The sequence below is a fragment of the Nuphar pumila genome, chromosome 2, assembly GCF_984573655.1.
Source record: "Nuphar pumila chromosome 2, dmNupPumi1.hap1.1, whole genome shotgun sequence".
Classification (NCBI taxonomy): Eukaryota; Viridiplantae; Streptophyta; class Magnoliopsida; order Nymphaeales; family Nymphaeaceae; genus Nuphar; species Nuphar pumila.
The window spans coordinates 4,239,613-4,260,300 of NC_143250.1; the positions used below are offsets into that span (position 1 = coordinate 4,239,613).

Genomic DNA, 20,688 nt, shown 5'->3' on the forward strand with positions numbered 1-20,688 from the left:
TATTTGCTTGATGATGCCATTTCTTTGGGTGTGTTGAATTCCTTTTTTTCTTTTTCCATTCTGATTTTAGGAACACTACATCTGGAGTAATTATCTTGTATCATGTCTTAGATTATGTGTTTGTGACACTTGTGTGTGATGCGTGCCTGATATATTCCACTGCCCCTGTTACACGAGTATTTGGCACCTTGATTGGTTCACTCTCTATTGTTGATTTTTGCTCTAGAAAATGGCATTATCACACATGGAAAGTTAAATACAAGTCTTGGTAAGTATTAAATGGACCACCAAAGTCAAATCTTATGTTAGTGGGAACTAGGAAGTGCCTAAAGTATACAAAAATATTATATGTTTGGTTACTAATCTTAAGTCTGTTTATATCTGTATGTTATTTAGGATGAAAATAATTAAGAGGTCTTTCATTGTCTTTGAACATTTCTATCACATTTTCGTTCATGAAACATTGGGTTCTTCTCTCCTTTTTGTAATGGAGTCCGAATATAGTGATGATACTTTCATTGTACTGGCAATAGTTAAGACCTAGCTCATTTTGCTTTTATATAGTGTTTTTTGTTAGTTAACTAAAATATAAAATTGAACATATAAGAGCACTATTTTGTTAGATATAGCAATTCCTTTAATTTCATTTTGGCTTTCCTAGCCTTTTTCTCTAGTTCATTATTTCTTGTGATTTATATAATCCATTCAGTGGGTGCTAAGAGTTCATCCTATCTCTTCAGTAACATTTAGTCGGATAGATCCAGAAGGAAGGCTTCTGATGGGGTTCAGGAGGGTTTCAAGTATATCAGATCAGGTTTGTGATGTTAGCAAATGGGATATTTCAGTCATCTGTTTGTTGCATTTAGTTCCATGTATTAGATTGTTTATCAGGAAAAAGGGTGTACAATGTTCTATCTGTCCGTACTGTTTACATTTAGCTTCACTTTTGGATATCTCTCATTCTTGTACAATTTAGCTCCAATCCTTGCAATTGTTAGACCTTTTTTGAGTTTGCAGCCATTTATATACTGATATATAAATTGTGGACTAATTTTTTAGCTACTTGTGCATTGATAATCATTATATCATATGGTTATGTGAATGTTTTGTGTATATAATGTTAAGGAATCTAATATTATTTAGTGCTGCTGTTGGAAATACCCATTCTTGTATTAGTAAGACAGGATAGTTGTGTAATTTTGCTTTAAATCTGTTGTAGTCAAGATGTGAGACCATTTCTGGTCCAAATTCAGTCAAGATATTGTAATGAGGGGGTTGACTCCTGTATGTTGTAAGTTTGTAATTCTCTTTTTTTGGATTAAATGAAGCTTCTGGTATTTTTCCTTGCTCATTGCTCCATCTTGTGTTCTACATGGCCTAGTGAATTTGTATATGGTATCAATGCCATATGCAAACCAAATCTGAGTAGTATGTGAGTGTCTTGGAGCAAGAAATACTTTATTCAGAACTTGGCTACAACCCTACCAAGGTTTCCGAACCTCTTTGTTGGCACCCGTACTGTCAAAGGGATTTCACTTGTGTAAGGTTGGGGGCTGGTAGTTATTGATTTTAGGAGTTATTTGAATAAAAAAATCAGGATCATTGCCAAAGGAACCTAAGAGTTTCCAAAATCCAACTACATAATCAAGAGTTTATAGTCAATAATTTGTCATCTTTCTCTTCCCCTTCAGCTCAACAATAGATTTAGAGAAACTTCGTACCTCTCCACGTCCTCGACTCCTTTTACTTCATTTCCTACAATGAATATGTTAAAAACTTGAAATGTTCAAAAATCTTAAATTAAAATATAAATAATACATATGGAAGAAAGTGAAAAAAACAAAAAAAAACACAAGATATATAATGCATACCTCGCCTAGGTCTACTTCTAAAGAAACGATCAATCCGATCTTGGGGAACTGATGGTCGCTTTTGTAAAAAGAAGTCACGACTGGGTTTGGATCTTATCCAAACCCAATTCAAGTTTATTTAATTACATATTTAAGGACATGTTCATTAATGGCATATTGTAAATTTTTCTTGTTGTGTAATGGGTATTTTCGTACCGTAGTAATTATAACAACATATATTTAATGGGAAGCCAATACCGCAGCCTCCAATTGAGGATCCTGCAACTCTCACGTATTCTCCCTTCATTCTGTGCTTAGCCTTGTGTATGAGAGAAGAAACCCACGATTTTATCATGGTATCAGAGCACCAGATCCAACTTTAAGGATCATGATCTTCTTATGAACATCCGGTAAAGCTTCTTCATCTCCAAGATCTTCTTCTTACCCTCTTTTTCTTATTGCTCTTACTAATTTCCTCCTCCATTCTTCTTGTCTTCAAATCAAATCATTCAAATAATGTGTTCCTCTTTTTTACAAAATTCAACGTTTTTCTTTTCCAAAACTTGGATTCTCTGTTTGCTGATTTTGCTGATTCTCCCTCAGTAGCTGATTCTCTGTTCACGTTTCCATATTGTCATATTGCTGCACGTGATCTTATATATTAATAACTTAAATAATCATGCAAGATCAGATTTGAATCGTTTGATCTTTGCATGATTTCAAGCTTGAATAGGATCACGTCTTATCTTTTTACACGTTGACGACACATCAGATTCAGATCTGGAAGTGATCTCAGATCTGTCTTGATTAACTAATATCATATTTGGACTTATTCTCTATATTCTTCTCTGTTTTGCACTGCTTGCCTTTATTCTCTCATATTCTGAAAGAAAACACGTTATTTTCAAAATAATGTGCCTATTTGATTAAATTTTAATTCAGAACAGATTCTTACTGCATAGTTCTGGTTTTCTGCTTTGAGTTTACCATACCAATCGATTAAAAAAAATGGACGCTGGCAGCAGAATTCTCTGATATTAAGTTTCTGCTCTGAATTTTATTAGAATTCAATAGTAATTGGGTCTTTGTCGTACAACCATTCTCTTATTTCTTATTCCTTCTTATTTTTGGCTTTGATAGAATATTGACTCATTTCCTTACTCTCAGTTTGGTCTTTCCTCAAACTTTCTTAGTCACCTCGTGTCTGAGAAACTGAATAATTCCAATTTCCTAACTTGGAAGTGACAAATCATACCATTCATAAGAAGTCAAGACCTTTCTAGACATCTGGATGGTTCTGTTCCTCCAGAGTTCATACCACAAGAAGAAAAGAATGGTGAGGGAGATCTTTCTATTACCTATGTTAGAAATCCAGAGTACGTATCCTGGATGAAGCGAGATCAAACGTTGGTTGCCTATATCACTTCTACATTGTCACAGGAAGTGCTTATGGCAATTCCAGATGACTGCTCCACAATGCAATTATGACACCGATTGGTTCAAACATATTCTCAAGTTTCTCAGGCCAGAGTATTATTTTTAAAGAAAGAGTTTCACATGTTGAGGAAGGACTCCATGACTATCATGGAGTACTTGAATAAAATGAAGGCCATTACAGATCAGTTGGATACGCAGTTAGTGATAAAGATATGGTTCAACAAACTTTGAGTGAGTTGGGATCGAATTATCATATGATGGTTACTTCTTTATTGTGTTTGTCAGATTTACCTACATTTGAAGATCTTAATGCCAAGCTTTTACAGTATGAGATGACCTTGAAGGGATTTTCTGAAGATACTCATGCTCAAGTTGGAGCACACGATGTCCTTGCCACAAGAGTTACCTATGGACTAGGACATGGTAGGTATGATTTTCGAGAAAGAGGGGGTCAAGAAAAAAATGGACAAGGAAGTCGTGGAATATTACCTACACCCAATATTCTTCCCAATGGGCAGAGGCAAAGATCAATACCCACCTGTTTTCTATGCAATGAAAATGGGCATATCAAAGCTAATTTCTCGTTTAATCCTCAAAATAGAGGCAAACAACCAGAGACAAGAAAGTGGTCAAATAAATTGAAGACCAGTGGCGAAGTCAAGGAGTTGTTACTATCTGCTCTAGCTGAGTTGAATTTAAAACAAAATGATTAGGGAGGATGTAATAACCGTGAATTTTATCAAATAAATAGACTTAAAATTTACATCCCTAGGTTGTTACAAGGATATTGTATTGTTTTAATTGCTTATTTGTATTTGGACCTCAGATGATATCCTATTTGGAACTTTAACGTCACATCCATAAATATCTTGTTCGGATCTTCGATAATCCAATACGATCATTAGATATCGAATCACGAACCTTAATTTGAATATTTAATAATCAATTTTCAGTCAAGGTGATCAGATTTCTGGTTTTGGGATCCGCAAAATCCTGGACATAGAAGATTTAAATTGGTTTGAGTCCAATTAGAATTTCTAATTGGATCTGAGATTCGCTGATTGAAGTCCATGATAGTTGTCTTGGACTCGTAAATATTAAATTTTAAGCCATGGTTCAAAGTCATGGTACGATGAAAACTTTGGATCCTTGGATCCGGATTTATTTAAAAGGGTGTATGAAGCACAATGGACCCCGGATCCATAGTAAATTAGTAGAGATTTATAATAATGTAATTGGATCCTCAATATCAAGGGTCATATTGAACACTGGATACAGAAAGAATTCAGGGGATCCGCAAAGTTTAAATTAAATGTTAATGAGAAAATTTCTATTTTTGTACCTATAACACTTTAGAGGGGTCCGTAATAGCATATGTGATGGGTGGATCCACATTACGACATTTGGATCCTGGACCTCTGAGATTTAAATGTAGTATGGATCCAATTAAAATTTTAATGTTGGATCTATAATAATTTGCTGGAATCCACGATTCGGATCCGGGACACATATCAATTATGGTCCATATATAATATAATATACATATATTAGAAATAAATAGATAAATAATAATAGTAATACAATAGTAAACACATATTAAATATATATAAATAATTTTAATAAATTTACGGTTGGATCCATATGGATCCAACTTACGGATCCACATCGCAAGAGGGACGCGGATCCAACACTCGGTTGGATCCCGGGTCTCGGATCCAGACTCGAGCCGCGCCCGCGTACGCAAGGTAAGTGTATAATTTTTTTAACCTGATACTGGGCTGCCCGATAAGCTGCGTAGGGTTCTGAGTGAACCCTAACACAGGGCGATTGCGTGAAAGGGGAAGGGGTGTGCGCAGCCGCCGGGGAGGAGGAGGTAACTACCTCCTTCCGTTTCGGGGCCACCCGCCCTATTTACTTCCCTCCCACACCTCTCTTCCTCTCATGCCCTCTGTCTTCCTCTTCCTCTCACGCTCTCTCTTTCCCTCTCTGTTGTGCCCTCGCTCGTTGCGGTTTCCCACCCAGCCCTGTCGCTGACTCCTTGTTATTCTGATCACCGTTGCCAACGACCTCACAAGGCAGCCCAACATCGACGACGATGACCCCTCTTTCAGAGGAGCGAGTGTAGCCGGTGGCGATTCCGAAATCAAGACTGTTGGAGGAAAGGGATGGTCGGCAACACCTCCATCCATGGCATCTCCGAGGAGAAACGCCGGAACAGGTAGGATGCTGTGATTTCTTTTTGGTGGGCTATGGAATGTAATTAGGTGTGTGCGTGGGAAACAAAATGGAAAATCCCCAATTTGGAGGTTTTTCTGTCAACCCTAAACCGAAACCCCAAATCTACGATTCAGGGGTTTCGGATTGTTATTGTAAAGGGGACTATTGTGGTTAACATTTCTGTAAAATGGGGAGAGGTTTTCGATGCATGCGATAGGGTTTGTTTCGGTTAAACGAAAGAAAATTTTTATGGGGTCGTTGTTCTGCTAGATGTTGATTCAGTTCCTTTTGTTTACTCGACTATATTACCTTTTCTAAAATGTGGTGTAATAAATAGGTAGTGAGTTTCGCAGGCTTGATTCGTTCATGAGAATCGAACATATTACTCCTTAGTTTTCTCATGAACATCTGTATTTGAATCATCTGTATTTGTTTTCTCTAGATGACTGAACATCGTAGTCATCTGTATTTGTTTTCTCTAAGTGACTGAATTTGATTCACAGTATGTAAATAAGTTAGATTATCGATCAATGGAAAATATACTTGGCAATCAAATGTTATCACTGTTTCCGCTAAAGGGGACTGAACAGAAAGTTTGTTCGTTTCTTGTCATCAATGTTAATCTATGTTGTTGTTTCATCATATGATTCTGAAATTTAGTTTGATTAGCCCTGTATGTGATATCAGTGATCTCTGATAAATGAAATCTATAGGTTCATAACAGTGTGTGTAGGGATTAGGAATCACCATGCTTATTTTGTGGGATCGTTAAATTTATTTGGAAATGGATTGAAACATTTGATGTCTCTGAATGAACATACCTGGTTGAGGCTTTCTGATCCGTGTGCGTGCGTAGGGAATATTCTCATGTATTTGAAATTTCTGTTATGCGTAATCTGTTGCGGGAAAAATCCCGGAAACATGTATAAATGAGAATCTAGTTGGATTTATATTAAGTTGAAATTCAAGTTGACATTTACCTGCATATTCAGTTCCTAATTAGATGCCTATAGGTTGATGTTCGGTTCCATATGAAGCTGCATATTAGTTAGATGCTCAATGCCTATGTAACTGCATAGTAAATGTATGTTCAACATCGTACAAAGCTGCATATCAAGCTGATATTTAATGCAAACTTAACTGCATATTAGGTTGTTATTCACTGGTACATGAAGTCATATATTAAACTAATGCTCAAATGCATATTTAGCTACATAGTAAAATGATATTCAGGGTTATATACTAAGCTGCATAATTTAGTATGTTCAAATGCATATTTCTTAAAATGTTCCAATGCCCATTAAGTGTATATCATCTAGAAGGTTCAAATGGCCATTAAGATGTTTATTCTCCAATGTTCTTATGCATGTTAAGTTGTATATTTTTCTAAAGTACTATTGCCTAACACTACATATTTGTTGAAAGTATCAAATGCCAACTAAGCTGTATATCTTGTGGAATGTTCAAATGAGAATGTGTTTGGAGAAGAGTATCTAGTTGTATTACCAAATCTCTAGGATTACACTGCATGCTAAATAAAGGACACCCACAGTGTCTTTGTTTGTTTGGCGGAGCTTTTAATACATGCCACCCTGTGTTGGGATGTCACAAGTCAAAACCTAATGGTACGTTGTGACAATTTGCTATTGAAGAATAAATAAATAATAATAATGATGATGAATGATGATCTGATAACCGAACCTATGAGTCAGTTTGTTGTGGACATATGAATGTCAAGCCAATGTGTTGAGGGTCATGCATAGACCATCGAAGTTATGATGTGAATCCACATGAAAATGAAAATATAATATTGTTGCCCGACTGGTTTAAAGGCACCGAGGCATTCGTGCTTGACTGGTTTAAAGGCACCGGAGCACTTTGAGTGGGTTATGCAATCAATATGACAAAGGATTGAGACTGTTCTATACACCTTGGTAAAATGACTAAGGTTGGAAATTCTACTGCTGTGGTAGTAGAAGGAAGTTAGGAAAATGCCCTGTACTTCGGGAAATAAATTAAATGAAAAGATTAACCCACTCAGGTTCGGGCTTACCTTGGAGAGGGTAGGTGGTACAAAACTTTGGGGACATGTGTTTAACTGTTTCGAGCTAAAGTGACTCGATGGTCCCCAGTCCTCGGAGTTGGGGGGGACCCGGACTACCAATATGTCCTTGGTGGTAGCTCTTTGTTCTTCTGCAGAAGTTAGGATGTATCCTGTTTTGGTTTGTCTTTTGGGAGGTTCTCTCAGTCACTGACCGCTTCCTTGGGATTTCAGTCTCAGTTAGAATGTTCGGGTTAATAAAACAACCTTGAATAATATACCCCCGAACGTTCTCTTCTGTGATGGTTGCCTCAGCCCACGTGTACCCGCGGGATAAGATAAAATAATCATTATTTAGAACAGTTAGGTATCACAGTGAGTGGAGTCATTAAAGAGACATTTGCATATTCTTTCAGCATGCTTTATATTATAAGCTTGTGATGAAACGAAATCCTAAAATGTATAGAAGTGAGATAATGAAATTCATATTGTGGTTGTTACATGAATATTATGCATGTTACTGATATTGTTGTTGCAGAATAAGCTTTATTTGCTTAATGCCTTACTTGCTTAATTGTTGTTGTTGCATAAAATGCTTTACTTACTTAATTATTGCTATTACATAGTCTTCTTTACGCGATTCTGTATAGGCTGAAAATCACACACGACACCCACATCACATACTTGACACATGATATACCTGCATTAAGAGTTATAGTTTTTCTACTTAGATGTGGTAATCTAATTGCGAGCTTTCTATCTCTCCAGAGATCTATCACTCTTAGTCTTAACCTTAAATACCCAACGACAACCTATAATTTTCTTTCCAATAGGTAGAGTTTGTAATTCCCATGTCTCAGCTTTCCTAAGAGCATTGAGTTCATTTTGTATAGCTTCTTGCCATTCTATACATTTTTTAGCTTCTTCAAAATTTATTGGTTCAAAGTAAGAATGAATAACACTAAGACAAGTCCTATATTAGGGTGAAAACGAATCAAAAGAGACAAATTGAGTTGGAGGTCTCCTATTTCTTTCAGATCTTCTGTGATCAGGAGTGAGAACAGACTCGCTATATTGATCAACAACACTTTTGAAAGTATCTTGATTTCTACGAGAATAGGTTATTGGGTCACTTGAAATTTTGCCTTCTTGGATATTGGGTGAATTAAGTTCATCAATATCTACTCCATTTTCCCCATCATGATTTGATGATACTTCATCATCACTAGACATATCATCATTACTAGACAATAAGTCAAATAAGAAAGAATAATCAGTATTTTCTTGGTGGGAAACATTTCTTTCAAGTCCGCTCTCATTTTCTAAGAAAGTCACATTTCTTGAGACATATAACTTATCATTTCTAGAGTCATAACATCGAAACCCTTTTTGAGTTTCAGAATATCCATGAAAGACACAAGAAATAGCCTTTGGAGAGAGTTTGTCATTCTTATCAATAAGTATAAAACACTTACAACCAAAGACTCGTAACCTATTATAATCAGGTTCCATCTTATGTAAAACTTCAAAAGGAGAGATCTTTCCCAAATTCCTAGAAGGTAAGCGATTTATGAGATATACTGAAGCAAGGGCTGCCTCGGCCCAAAAGTTTTTAGGAATATTTTGAGATATAAGAAGGGTTTTAGTGGTCTCAATGATGTGTCTATGTTTCCTTTCGGCCAACCTATTTTGTTGAGGGGATTTAGGACAAGACCTTTGGTGAACAATACCACTATCCTCAAGATATTTTTTGAATTCATTGGAGAGATATTCTTCTCCAGAATCACTTCTAAATATCTTTATGTTGCTCTTGAATTGATTCATGATCATTACATGAAAAGATTTAAAGCACAAAAATACTTCATGCTTATACTTGAGAAAATAAATTCATGAATATCTAGAAAAGTCATCCACAAAGATTACATAGTAAGAAAAAACTCTTTTTGAAACAACTGGTGTAGGTCCCCAAACATCTGAATAAACAATTTCAAATGGTTTAGAAGAGAACATAGTTCTTTGTTCAAAAGGTAAACTTCGCATTTTTTCGAGAATACAATCATTACAAGAAAATGAACTTTTACAGAGATATTTTGCAAAATGTAAATAAGACAACTTGGTGATGTTAGGATGACCAAGTTTTTGTGCCGCACATTTAAATATTTGTATCGGGCAACATTACAAAAAAAAGTGGAATCTGAAGAGAGTCCATATAATATAAGTCTCCCTTCCTAAAGTCTTCCCCAATCAATTTCCTGGACCGACGATCCTGTATTGAACATTTATCAAAAGAAAATTTAATATCACAACCATGGTCCGAGAGTTGAGAAATAGAGAGAAGGTTTAAGTTTAGCTTAGGTATAAATCTGATTTTTAGAATAAAAAAATCTTGAGTTTCAAAATTTTCTATGCCTTTAATTTCAATAGAGGTTTCATTTGCAGTGGAAACAAAAGATGGTGAAATATTTTTTGAATAATCGGAAAGAGAATATATGTTTGGGGACATATGAAAAGATGCACCGGAGTCCAAAAGCCAAGAAACTTTACCTAGAGGGGAAGAGGTAGATACAGCGGCACCGAAGGTAGCTCCCTCGAGGAGAGGTTGAAGAGCTTCCACTATTTAATTTAGTGAAAAAGATCCACTTGAAGATGCCTCCTTCTTTTGCGGTATACCGGTGGTGGCCATGGCTAGAAGTCTCTTCCATTTAGGGCATATAGGTTTGATATTCTCCGGTTCTTTACAAAAATGGCAATTTTTTTTGCTATAGTCCTTCTTTCTCCTTTGCCCACTATTTTCTCGATTTTGTGGTTTGAAATGAGGAGGAAGATAGGCTTTTACATTGTTTCTGGGTCTTGATACAACATTGACCCCATCATTTTCTTCATAATTAGAAGAAATGACAAGTATATTTGATCCTTGTTTACTTATACTCATACGGGTCTCTTCACCACTTAATTTGGTGAGAACATCATCAAGAGAGGGGGAGTAAATGAGGATAAAAGAGATGACCTTATTTGCTCAAATTCGGGCTTTAGCCCATTCAAAAAGTTGAAGAACCGATCTTCTTCAAGTTGCTTGTGATGGAGTTCAATTGCTTCTCCATTCCATTTTGGTTCGAGCATAGCAAGCTCATCCCAAATAGAAGAAAGATCGGCGAAATATTATCTAATAGTCATGTCGCCTTGTTGAAAAGTAAGAGCCTTCTTTTGAAGGTAGTATTTATGGGAAAAATCCCTTGAAGTATACATTTTTTCAAGATAATGTCATGCTTCCGAAGCTTTCTTGAACTTAATAATATTGGCATCAATCTTGGTTTCAACCGACGAAAAAATTCAAGAAAGAATCTTAAAATTCTTCATTTTCCATTCGTCATGTTTCTTGGAATAATTCGCAAGTGCTTTTGTTCTTTCATCCCCTTCAATAATCTTGATTTCTCCATCTTTAACAATAGTAATTTTCGGTTCGGGTTTCGGAATTGTGCCTTGCACATAACCCCATAAACCCTTCCCTTTTATGTGAGCCTCTATGTTCCCGGCCCAAACATGATAGTTGAAGCCATTTAGTTTAAAGCCGAGAGCAAATGAGGACTCTTTTTTGCCCATTAGAGAGTAAAGATAGAAGGAGAAATACGTACCAAAAGGATATCTTTAAGTCTTACTTGCACAAGATTCTTCTAAAATATTGGAGAATCAAGATCCACCCCTTCAATTTTTAAAACACTGAAGGCACGCTTTTCAAGGCACTCGAAAAATGAAGAATCCCACTATCCTCTATCACCAACTTGGCTCTGATACCATGTGAAAATGTCTACGAAGAGACAATACGTATACAAGCACAAATACTTTACAAAAGATGTGCACGAAGGCACTCACACAACACTGGAACAACTACGCACAAATGCGTAAAAATAACAAACATGCACTAAGGCATGTGTTTCAATAAAAAAAAGAGAATGCTTGAGACTCTCAAGCTTATTCATTACAAAGGGGGAACACCCCTATTTATACAAGCAAAAGGGACCACATGGGGGGCTCCCAAAGGAGTCGTTGGGGAGCCCCCAACGGTCACATTAGCCCCCAATGTGATACAACACTTAAAGGTGAAATTATAGAAATACCCTTTCGGGTATTATGGACAAATAAATATAAATATATATATATATATATATATATATATATATATATATACACACACACACACATAGAGATACGTATACATACATAGTATATATGTATATGTATCTCTCTCTATATATATACTTACAATGTTGGTTTGCAATTACATTTTAACAATGATATGGTTCTTACTGGAGATGACATAAAAAAGACTGAAGAGACCAAAAAGAAGCTGGCCAATATGTTTGAGATGAAAGACTTGGAGCGTTTGAAGTATTTTCTTGGGATTGAGATAGCCTACTCTCCTAGGGGACTGTACTTGTCCCAACATAAGTATGCTACGGATTTGGTTGTGAAAGCAAGATTGGCAGATGACTCAAAACAGGCAAATTCCCCCATGGAGGCAAACTTGAAGATATTGGGAGCCTTATATATATTTATATACAGACTTGATATAACTCATGCGGTTCATGTAGTGAGTCAATTTATGAGTGCTCCCAGATTAGTCAACTTATTAGCCGAACTTAAGATCATTAGGTATGTTTAGAGGATCTATGCACAATGGCATGTTTTTCTCATCTTCATAAGAGTTGAGAGTTTTTTGTGATGCTGATTTTGGAGGTTTCATTAGAGACCGACTTTCCACCACAGTTTTTTTTGTCGTTCTTGGGAGTTCTTTGATCTCGTGGAAGATCAAGAAGCAACAAAGAGTTGCTTTGTCCACTGTAGAAGCTTAATACAGAGCGATGGCTCAAGTTGTGGCTGAGATTATTTGGATACGATGGCTATTAGAGGAGTTGAAAATTCTATGTGAAAAGAAAACTCAGGTATATTGTGACAATATGAGTGCTATTCATATTGCCAAGAATCCAAAATTTCATGAGCGCACTAAACACATTAAAATTGATTGCCATTATACAAAAAGAGCTTATGAAGATGTGATTATAACATTGGAGCATGTCAACTCAAGGAATCATATCACAGACGTGTTTTCAAAAAGTGTTTCCTCTTCACATTTGAGTTCTTTCCTTTTCAAACTTGGAATGATTCCTTTACATCCTTTCAAGTTTGAAGGGGAGTATTGAAAGTATATGTAATATATTGTAGGGTAAACATGTGTAAAGTAACTTTATAAAGCTATTGTGTACATACCCTATTAAGATAGGGGTATACTAGTCTTTTTATATTTTTCTTTTGATTTACTCTAAAGGGGGTCAACCCTTTTTAAGTGTGAGACCTCTCTCATGTTACAACCTTTTGAATAGAACATGTTCTCTCCTCTCTCTTGTGTGCCTTCTCTAACCTTAGCATCTCTCCCTCATCTTTTCTCTGATTTCCAACACATGATATTTCGAGCTAAGAGATAGGGTTCACATTCTGTTGCAATGCCACCTAACTTCTTCTTCAGACCAAGCCATCTTGATGGCCTGGTTTAGTAAAGAGAGAGAGAACAAAGGTATAGTGAAATGGTCTTACAGTTCTGTGACAAAGGCGCACTGCTGGCCAAATGCAAACTTCTCTGATAGTTTTCATTTATAAGCACCCTGCCCAAATTAGTAACCAGCCAAAGCATATGCCCTTGGGGAAAAGGCCAAGACATCAAATTATTTTTTTTTTGGAAGCTTGTGCCAGACTTCACAATAGATTTAAATGAGGATGTCACACCGAATTCTTTATGAGGATCGCATATCCAAGACATACTGTATTTTGCTGCAGCTTGATTCTAGAGGGAACTCATGATGAAATCCATAATTATGTCTCATACAGGTGCCTTCAAAGTCAAACTAAACTAAGGATCACACAGTGAATCATCAATGATGAATATGCATTATCCTACTTTGTGGACAGAAAGCATTGATTGTTATACTTGCATGTGAATAGAACCATCCATCCTTTAAATTTTTATACTTTCACATCAACACTTATTTTTTCTATGTTTAATGATTCCGTTGATCCACGAGCCTGTTATGTAACTAATGCATCAATAATCCATGTATGAAGGAGCCATATGTTGTCATTTGTGTTATTATTTAGTTTTGTCGCCCAATGATTTTTGCCTTCTGTCTTGTTTTTGTGTCTTCCGCATGACATAAGTATGCTCATGATTGTTCCGAGTGGTTCTTTCTAGTTTTTTTATGATAAAAATTTTATGGTTATTTTCAGATTTCTAACCAGTCATTATGCTATTATGCTGGAATTGTTGATGCTTCACAGGATGTCAAGTCACTTGGTGGAGACGTTTCAAGCAGGATTTCAGGTTGTAATGCAGTTGTAACAGCTCTCCCTGCGTATTCTTCAAAGGGAACTGTTGAATCAATCCATAATTCATCCCGGAAACAGATTGATCCAGTTGATGTTTATTCTCTGTCTGTTGATAAAACAGCAGGCGAGCCTAAAGATGCCTCTGGTTTGATGTCTGTCTTGCTCGATAAAAGGAAACGTAGATCTGTTGGTTCAAAAAGCAGGCATCTTTGTGTTGACAGCAAGGAGATCACAAAGCTGAAATTGACATGGGAGGAAGCACAGGAATTACTACAACCACCTCCTAACCATGCTCCCAGCATTTTAGTTATTGAAGGCCATGAATTTGAGGAATATGAGGTACATGATTTGCTTTGTGACTGATTAGGAATTGAGGTCTGCCATATCTCCATATGCTGCATAAAGCTTTCAATAATAAGTTTTATCTGCATTTGATGCCAAGTTTTTTCAACTGTAAATGTTATGACGTTAAAAGGAATGCATCTCTCTTGTTACTAATCTTGTTAGAAGCTGTCACAAAGACACATTTGGACCAGTGTTGTCAGTATCAGTGGGTATCGGCCGATACATATCGTATCGCCAGAAAATTGATACGATACTGACCTATCAGCTATTTTTTTTAATAAATGTAAAAATAGCTTAAAATAATATTTTTTAATTATTTTTTGTCCGATTCAGAATGATTCACTTGAGAATTGGTATCGGCCAATTAACCTGAATCGTTGGCCAAACGATACAGGTCTGATTCCGATGTTGACAACATTGACGTGGACATGAGGATGCATGACGCGGGTTCGACTCGCAAGTTCAATTTTTTGTTGGAAAATAGGGCGAGGACATGGCAATTTTTAAATTTTTTAATCAACAAAAAACTATTTTTTGACATTTTAATGTTAAAAATGCATTTTTATTGAAATAAAACTTTAAAACATTAAAAAATAATAAAATATTGTTAATAATGATCAATATATGTCAGTGTCTGTGTCACACCATCAAAATGGCGTGTCCCTGTGACACAGGTTTGAAGAAATTATTTGTTTATGAGTGCACCGTAAAATAGTTTTATTTTATGATGTATCATAAATCTCATTAGCCTTGGAGCAAGCATAGGAAAATGCTAATTGGTTAAAATTTAGCTGGAAAATGAAGAACCACAAATTGTAATCAAATAATGATGGCAAAAAGTAGAATTACTTTTTTTCAATTTATATTTCTAAGTAGTATCTTTTGTGGAACCATTTATCAGAAATGGAAATTTAGGTAGGACTCATGCATTTACTGAGAAAATTCAACATGAAAAGTAATTAAGGAGCAAGAAATTTCATGTCGCACCTCAGAATCATAAAAGAAAGAAGAAAAAAAGTTCCTTGTTGCATATCACTATTCCCATCTGTAGGGTTTTGCTTGCTACATGTATGTATAAGCAATCAAAACAACATCATATTGTTATAATATTGTATACAAGTATTATAAGGGTAATGAGAAACCAGAGTTACCGGAAGCTTCTTAGATAGGTGGGAAGCTCGCTTCCCGGAAACTCACTTCGGAAGCGCGATACTCCTCGCTTCCGAAACTTGATGAGAACCTCGATTCCCCCACGCTTCTCCTATGCTTTCCACACGCTTCATTTGTTCTTATTATATGTTCTTTTACTCAACTTTTCATGTTTTTTATGTGTTTTCTCTGACTCTTCTCACTTCCGTGTGCTTTCGCTAAATTGGTAGTCATCATTTTTAGATTTTGTTAAAAATTTAATTCTTACACTAAAAAATCATGAAATTTAATATTAGTCACTTTTATTTTAGTTTTTATTTGTGTTTTATTTTGATTCTCATTCAACTCTTATATTTTTTTTTATTCCTCGCTTCCCGCTTCCTATATATTTTAAAATGCATCGCTTCTCGCTTCCGCTTCCCGTATCGTTTCCCGCTTCCACTTCCTAGTCTGGCAACCTTGTGAGAAACTAAGATGGTTTGAGTTGTACAATGCTGGATCCATCAAATTAATCTTGGGAAGCTTGTTGAGACCAGAAATTACCTTGTGTGGTTGGGCATACAACACCAGGGGCGCAAAGCTACTATGATAAGGTTCTGTATAGACTTTTTTTTAATACTGGTTTCTGGTCTCTTTTTTATATCTCAAAATTTCAAGTAATTTTGTTTTCTTTCTTTTTTTTTTTTTTAATTTCCTTCACAATTAGGGGAAAGTTTTTATGTGTAAATCTATGTAGCTATTCTCTAACTGTTAGTTTCTCTGCAAGTCTTTATCATTTTTTAGATTATTTTGTAATGATTGGAGAATATATTTCTTGATCCTCGACTCTCAACAAACTGTTTTCTTTTACTTTATCTTTCATGTTGAATTCATATTCTATTCAGTTATTTATTTGTTTCGGCTTGCAACTATTCAGCATAATGGACATCATGGAGAAGAATGTTATATGGTAGTCTTTTAGTTATATGTCTTCACCATGCAGTAGTATTGCATTTGATTGGAAAAAATATTAAGGAATTTGTACTTTCATTTAAGATACATAAATTTATATTCTTCAGCCAGTTTCATTTATTAAACTTTGCTGTCTCCTGTTCATTCTTTAAGACAACTGCTTCTATTGCCTGCTAATGTGGGGAACATTTCAACAGGAACCTCCAGTTCTAGGGAAGCGACCTATAGTTACTGCCAACCAGATGGGGTAATCACTTGCTTTTCTGTTACAACTCTGTTGGGGTAGTTCCATTTGGGATATGAGTTTGGTTCCATCTTATTGCCCTTGCTTTTGCTTGGAAAAATAGTAAACTGAATGTCATTTAGGCTGTATTGCGATCAGAAAAAACATGACATCAGAGTTTAAACTGTTTTTTCCTGCCTCAGTTGAAAAGCAACATTCATCTGGTTGTTGTTTTTTCTTCTGCAAAAAGGTGAGATCACCATGGATTTTCCTCATCACAATAAAAGTATAGAAAACTGGAAATGTTGGGTTTGCATCACAAGCTGCACTGGATTCCACCTGTTCTTGCATGATAGATTGATAGGTGCCTAACAGAAAAGAAAGACAACAGAAAAAAGGAAAAATTAAGTGTATTTTAAACTAGTTAGTGCCTCTCCCTTGAAGCATACAGACAACTATGTTTTCTCATAAATTCATTAATTATTAATGCATAATCGGGAAGGTTGTATTCACCGTGATTGTGTTCAGGCAGCATGAACATGATAATGTTTTTTAACTCTTAACTGCTCACTGGTGATATCCTGATCCACTAAAATGAAAAACTTCAATCAGCTTTTTTTTTCAAATAAATCTTTCTACAAACTAACTGGGGAAGAGTAACCCTGCTTTTGGGGTTTGTTACTGTTTTGGAAGGCTCTTCCATGCACTAACGTGGTCTCACTGCTTTGTTGTGGCTGTCTTTCTGTTAGATGATAATAGCAATGGCAATAATAATGATGATGACCACAATTACATGGTTCTGGTTGTTGTAGCAGCAAATCAGTAACAGTAGCAACAATCACGATGGTGCTGGATGATAATATAATAACAAAGGGAATATCACTGCTACTACTGCAACTGCTACTTTTATCATTCTTGTTCTCATTGTTTGTGGTTTTTGCTTTTATTGCGAATATATTGTTATTGTTTTCTGTTTTGTCGTCATTATCATTTTTGGTATTGCAAAGTGTATTAAGAATATTATGTTTCCTTTCATACTAGGGAAAAGACGCAATGGGTGCAGTGTGAGGACTGCTCAAAGTGGCGTAAGCTGCCCGCGGGTGCTCGTCTGCCTCTGAGATGGGTCTGCTCTGACAATGTATGGGATCCAGAAAGGTGACTTAATTTTAATTCTGTCAATGATGCACCATTTGCATCTTATTGTTTTATTATTGAATGGGTGTGCTATCAATCTTTTCTCATGGGTACAAATAAAGGTGATAAAGCCCATTAAGGGGCAATCTATGGTGTGGCAAAATTTTGAGGGTGTCTATCTGATGTTCCATTTTCAAGTCTATATTTTCAATCTTATGCCCAAATGCTTTATAATTGTTTATTGGTATGCATTTTCTTAAATTTATAATGAGCATTTCCTGTCTGAAACAAAAGCTACATCTTGTGTGTCCAACATCCGATTAATCTGTTTCTTCTGTCAAGTGATTGGACAGAGCAAAATTTAGAGGTGGGAAAGGTCTACCTTCTTATGGTTAAACATAAGTAAGCTGACACCTTGATGATGATTATGATGAGGTATTCTAGGTGAAACCTCCACGATATGGTGTAGGGTGTCAGTGCTGTTCTATCTTGTTTACTATTATCTTAAAGATGATCCTTTGCAGGTCATCATGTTCATCAGCTCAGGAAATTTCCACAGAACATGAGGATCTTCCTTCAAAGTTTGGTATGTCTATTAGTTCTTTCATTTGTAATTTATTTTGTTTCTAATCTTTGAACATAAAGGAGTAGATTGAATTGCTCTGACACATCTTATACTGCAATGTTGAAATTCTTTCTTGATCTTAAATCTTGAACTTGTTGCACTGTGGTTCTTTTGAATTCTAAAAGCATTCTTTGGATCTTGGAAATGTTCAAATTGATTGAAATTAAGCTTTTCTCATAAGTTTTTAAAGCGGATAGAGTTTTTCTTGGAAATATGAATTATTTCCTGATGAGGAGTTCAGAACCATAATTTAGTGTAAGGAATTATCTCTTGGGAAGTGGTTGCTTGCCTAATATTTTTCCATTACCTGAACCACTAAGTTTCTCAACCTCATCCCATGTTCTAAGTAGGGGTGTCAACAGGTTGGGTTTACCCGGACCCGACCCGTACCAAACCCTATAGGGTCCGGGTATGGTGATAAATAAGAACTGATTAAGACCCGGGTCCAGATCCGAAGGTTCGATTAAAACATGGATCCGGGTATAGTTAGTGAAATTTGTTACCAGACCTGGGCCCGACCCAAGTTCTGATTAAGACCCGCAAATTTTCAATGTAAAAATGATAAAAAAATATTATTTTTCCGGGTATGGCCCGGTTCTGGTTCATGTAGTTCTTATTGGGTCTGGGTATGGTTTCTCTTTTTGTGGGTCCGATTTGACCCAGGTTCAGATCCGCTACCATACCCGAAATCGGGGTCAGGTCTGGTTTCACCTGGGTCCGAACCACCCGACCCTAGTTTCAAGTGATTTTGTCTTCTCAAGAAACATGCTTGTGCATAAGTGACAGCTTTGTTTCATGATTACTTCCTGATTCTTATGATTGATTCGTCCCTGCGATACCCAGCATACAAAGAACCTCGTGCGGCAAAAAAGCTGAAAGGTGGAGAGCCTCTCACGAAGCTTGATGAGCTTGCGGACCTAGCCATTCTTGATGAAAATGAGCAACATCCTCCTCCAACACATGCACCCACCACAAAGCATCCACGTCATCGCCCTGGATGCTCATGCATAGTTTGCATCCAGCCTCCAAGTGGCCAAGGTCCCAAGCATGATCCCACTTGCACGTGCAACGTCTGTCTGATGGTCAAGAGACGGTTCCGAACTCTCATGTTGCGCAGGAAGAAGCGCCAGTCTGAGAAGGAAGCAGAAAATGCTCAAAGGAACCACCAGGACTCCCCAGAGAAGACAGATAAGTCAACTTGCATTCAGAAAGTGGAGGCTGAGAAGCCTGATCACAATTCTACTAACAAGAATTCAGATTTATCAAGAAATGCAGCAGATACTGGAGGGTCACTGTCCTATTCAGCTTACAAAGAGAGGTGTGGTAGTCTAGGGAAGGGCGAGATTGATTTGAATTCTCAGCCCGAACGTGAAGAGGATTTCTCTCCTCATTCAGATTCAGTCGACATGATAAAGCCATTCCATGATTCCATGTGGATGGGCATCCCATGTTCTTCCACTGACCAAGAGAAACCGACAGGCACAAATACTGTAGATCCTGTTGATGAAAAGTCAAAGGAAGGTAATGGCGATCTCCATGAGCTTAGCTTGCAGGAAAAAGATATAGGTAGTGCTGAAGCAATCCACTTGTCCCAGTCAGCGCCAACACCAGCGACCACTGCTGCGTGATGAATGTCCACATTTGATCTGATGTGGGGTTCTCTTGGCTAACCAGCAAGGAGGCTGTAAATGTTTCAGAGGATAGGATAAATGAAACTTGATTATTTGTTCTTTGAAATATATTGCACATCTAACAGAGACTTGCACAGGATGAAGCGCAAAGCTTTGCTCAGTGCAAAGCGCAAAGCAGAGGAAAAGCGGCTCTCGAGTTACATATATGGAGCAGCCGAGGTATGTAACCTTGTACAGAGCTCCAAGACTTCAAGATGGGAAGGAGAAATTAAATTGTAAACCTAGCACATGGCTGCCTTTATTATTTGTAGAAACAATTTTTTTATAATAGAGTAGCAAGTTTAATGAAACATTGTTGTTCTATTCTATTCCAATTGTAATTAACCTTAAGATGAACAGAGATAGTGGTACAATCATTGCACAAATATGTTGATCCAGTTTGTGTGGAAATTAGTTGCTGACTTGTTAACTCTTCTTGATGTAAAATTACTCGCATCATATAAAGGTAACACCTCGTGTTTACTGCCCAGGGGTGTCCTCCACAAGAACCAATGAGTAAAAACCACTCTTCAAAAAATTTCAATTTTTTGTAGATCATATGTTACGGATGTGATCTAAATGGTTTGTTTAGTAGAAAATCTATTTTGAATCATGTGATTATGACAAGTAATTATGTTTTTAAAGTGGTTCAAAAATCAACAGTCAAAATT

At 36.5% G+C, this 20,688-nt stretch overlaps 1 protein-coding gene across 1 annotated transcript in view; it reads left to right on the top strand.

The window, feature by feature from the left end:
• The window catches only part of LOC149844528 (B3 domain-containing protein Os07g0563300-like), a 39,714-nt gene extending 19,311 nt beyond the window's left edge, over positions 1-20,403 (top strand). The window contains exons 8-13 of the mRNA XM_089994689.1: positions 741-814; positions 13,873-14,259; positions 16,563-16,612; positions 17,630-17,743; positions 18,247-18,308; positions 19,191-20,403. Of these exons, the coding sequence (XP_089850815.1) occupies positions 741-814; positions 13,873-14,259; positions 16,563-16,612; positions 17,630-17,743; positions 18,247-18,308; positions 19,191-19,975 (1,472 nt within the window). The 3' untranslated portion in view covers positions 19,976-20,403. The remainder of the gene's footprint in view (positions 1-740; positions 815-13,872; positions 14,260-16,562; positions 16,613-17,629; positions 17,744-18,246; positions 18,309-19,190) is intronic.
• Positions 20,404-20,688: the final 285 nt, after the last annotated feature.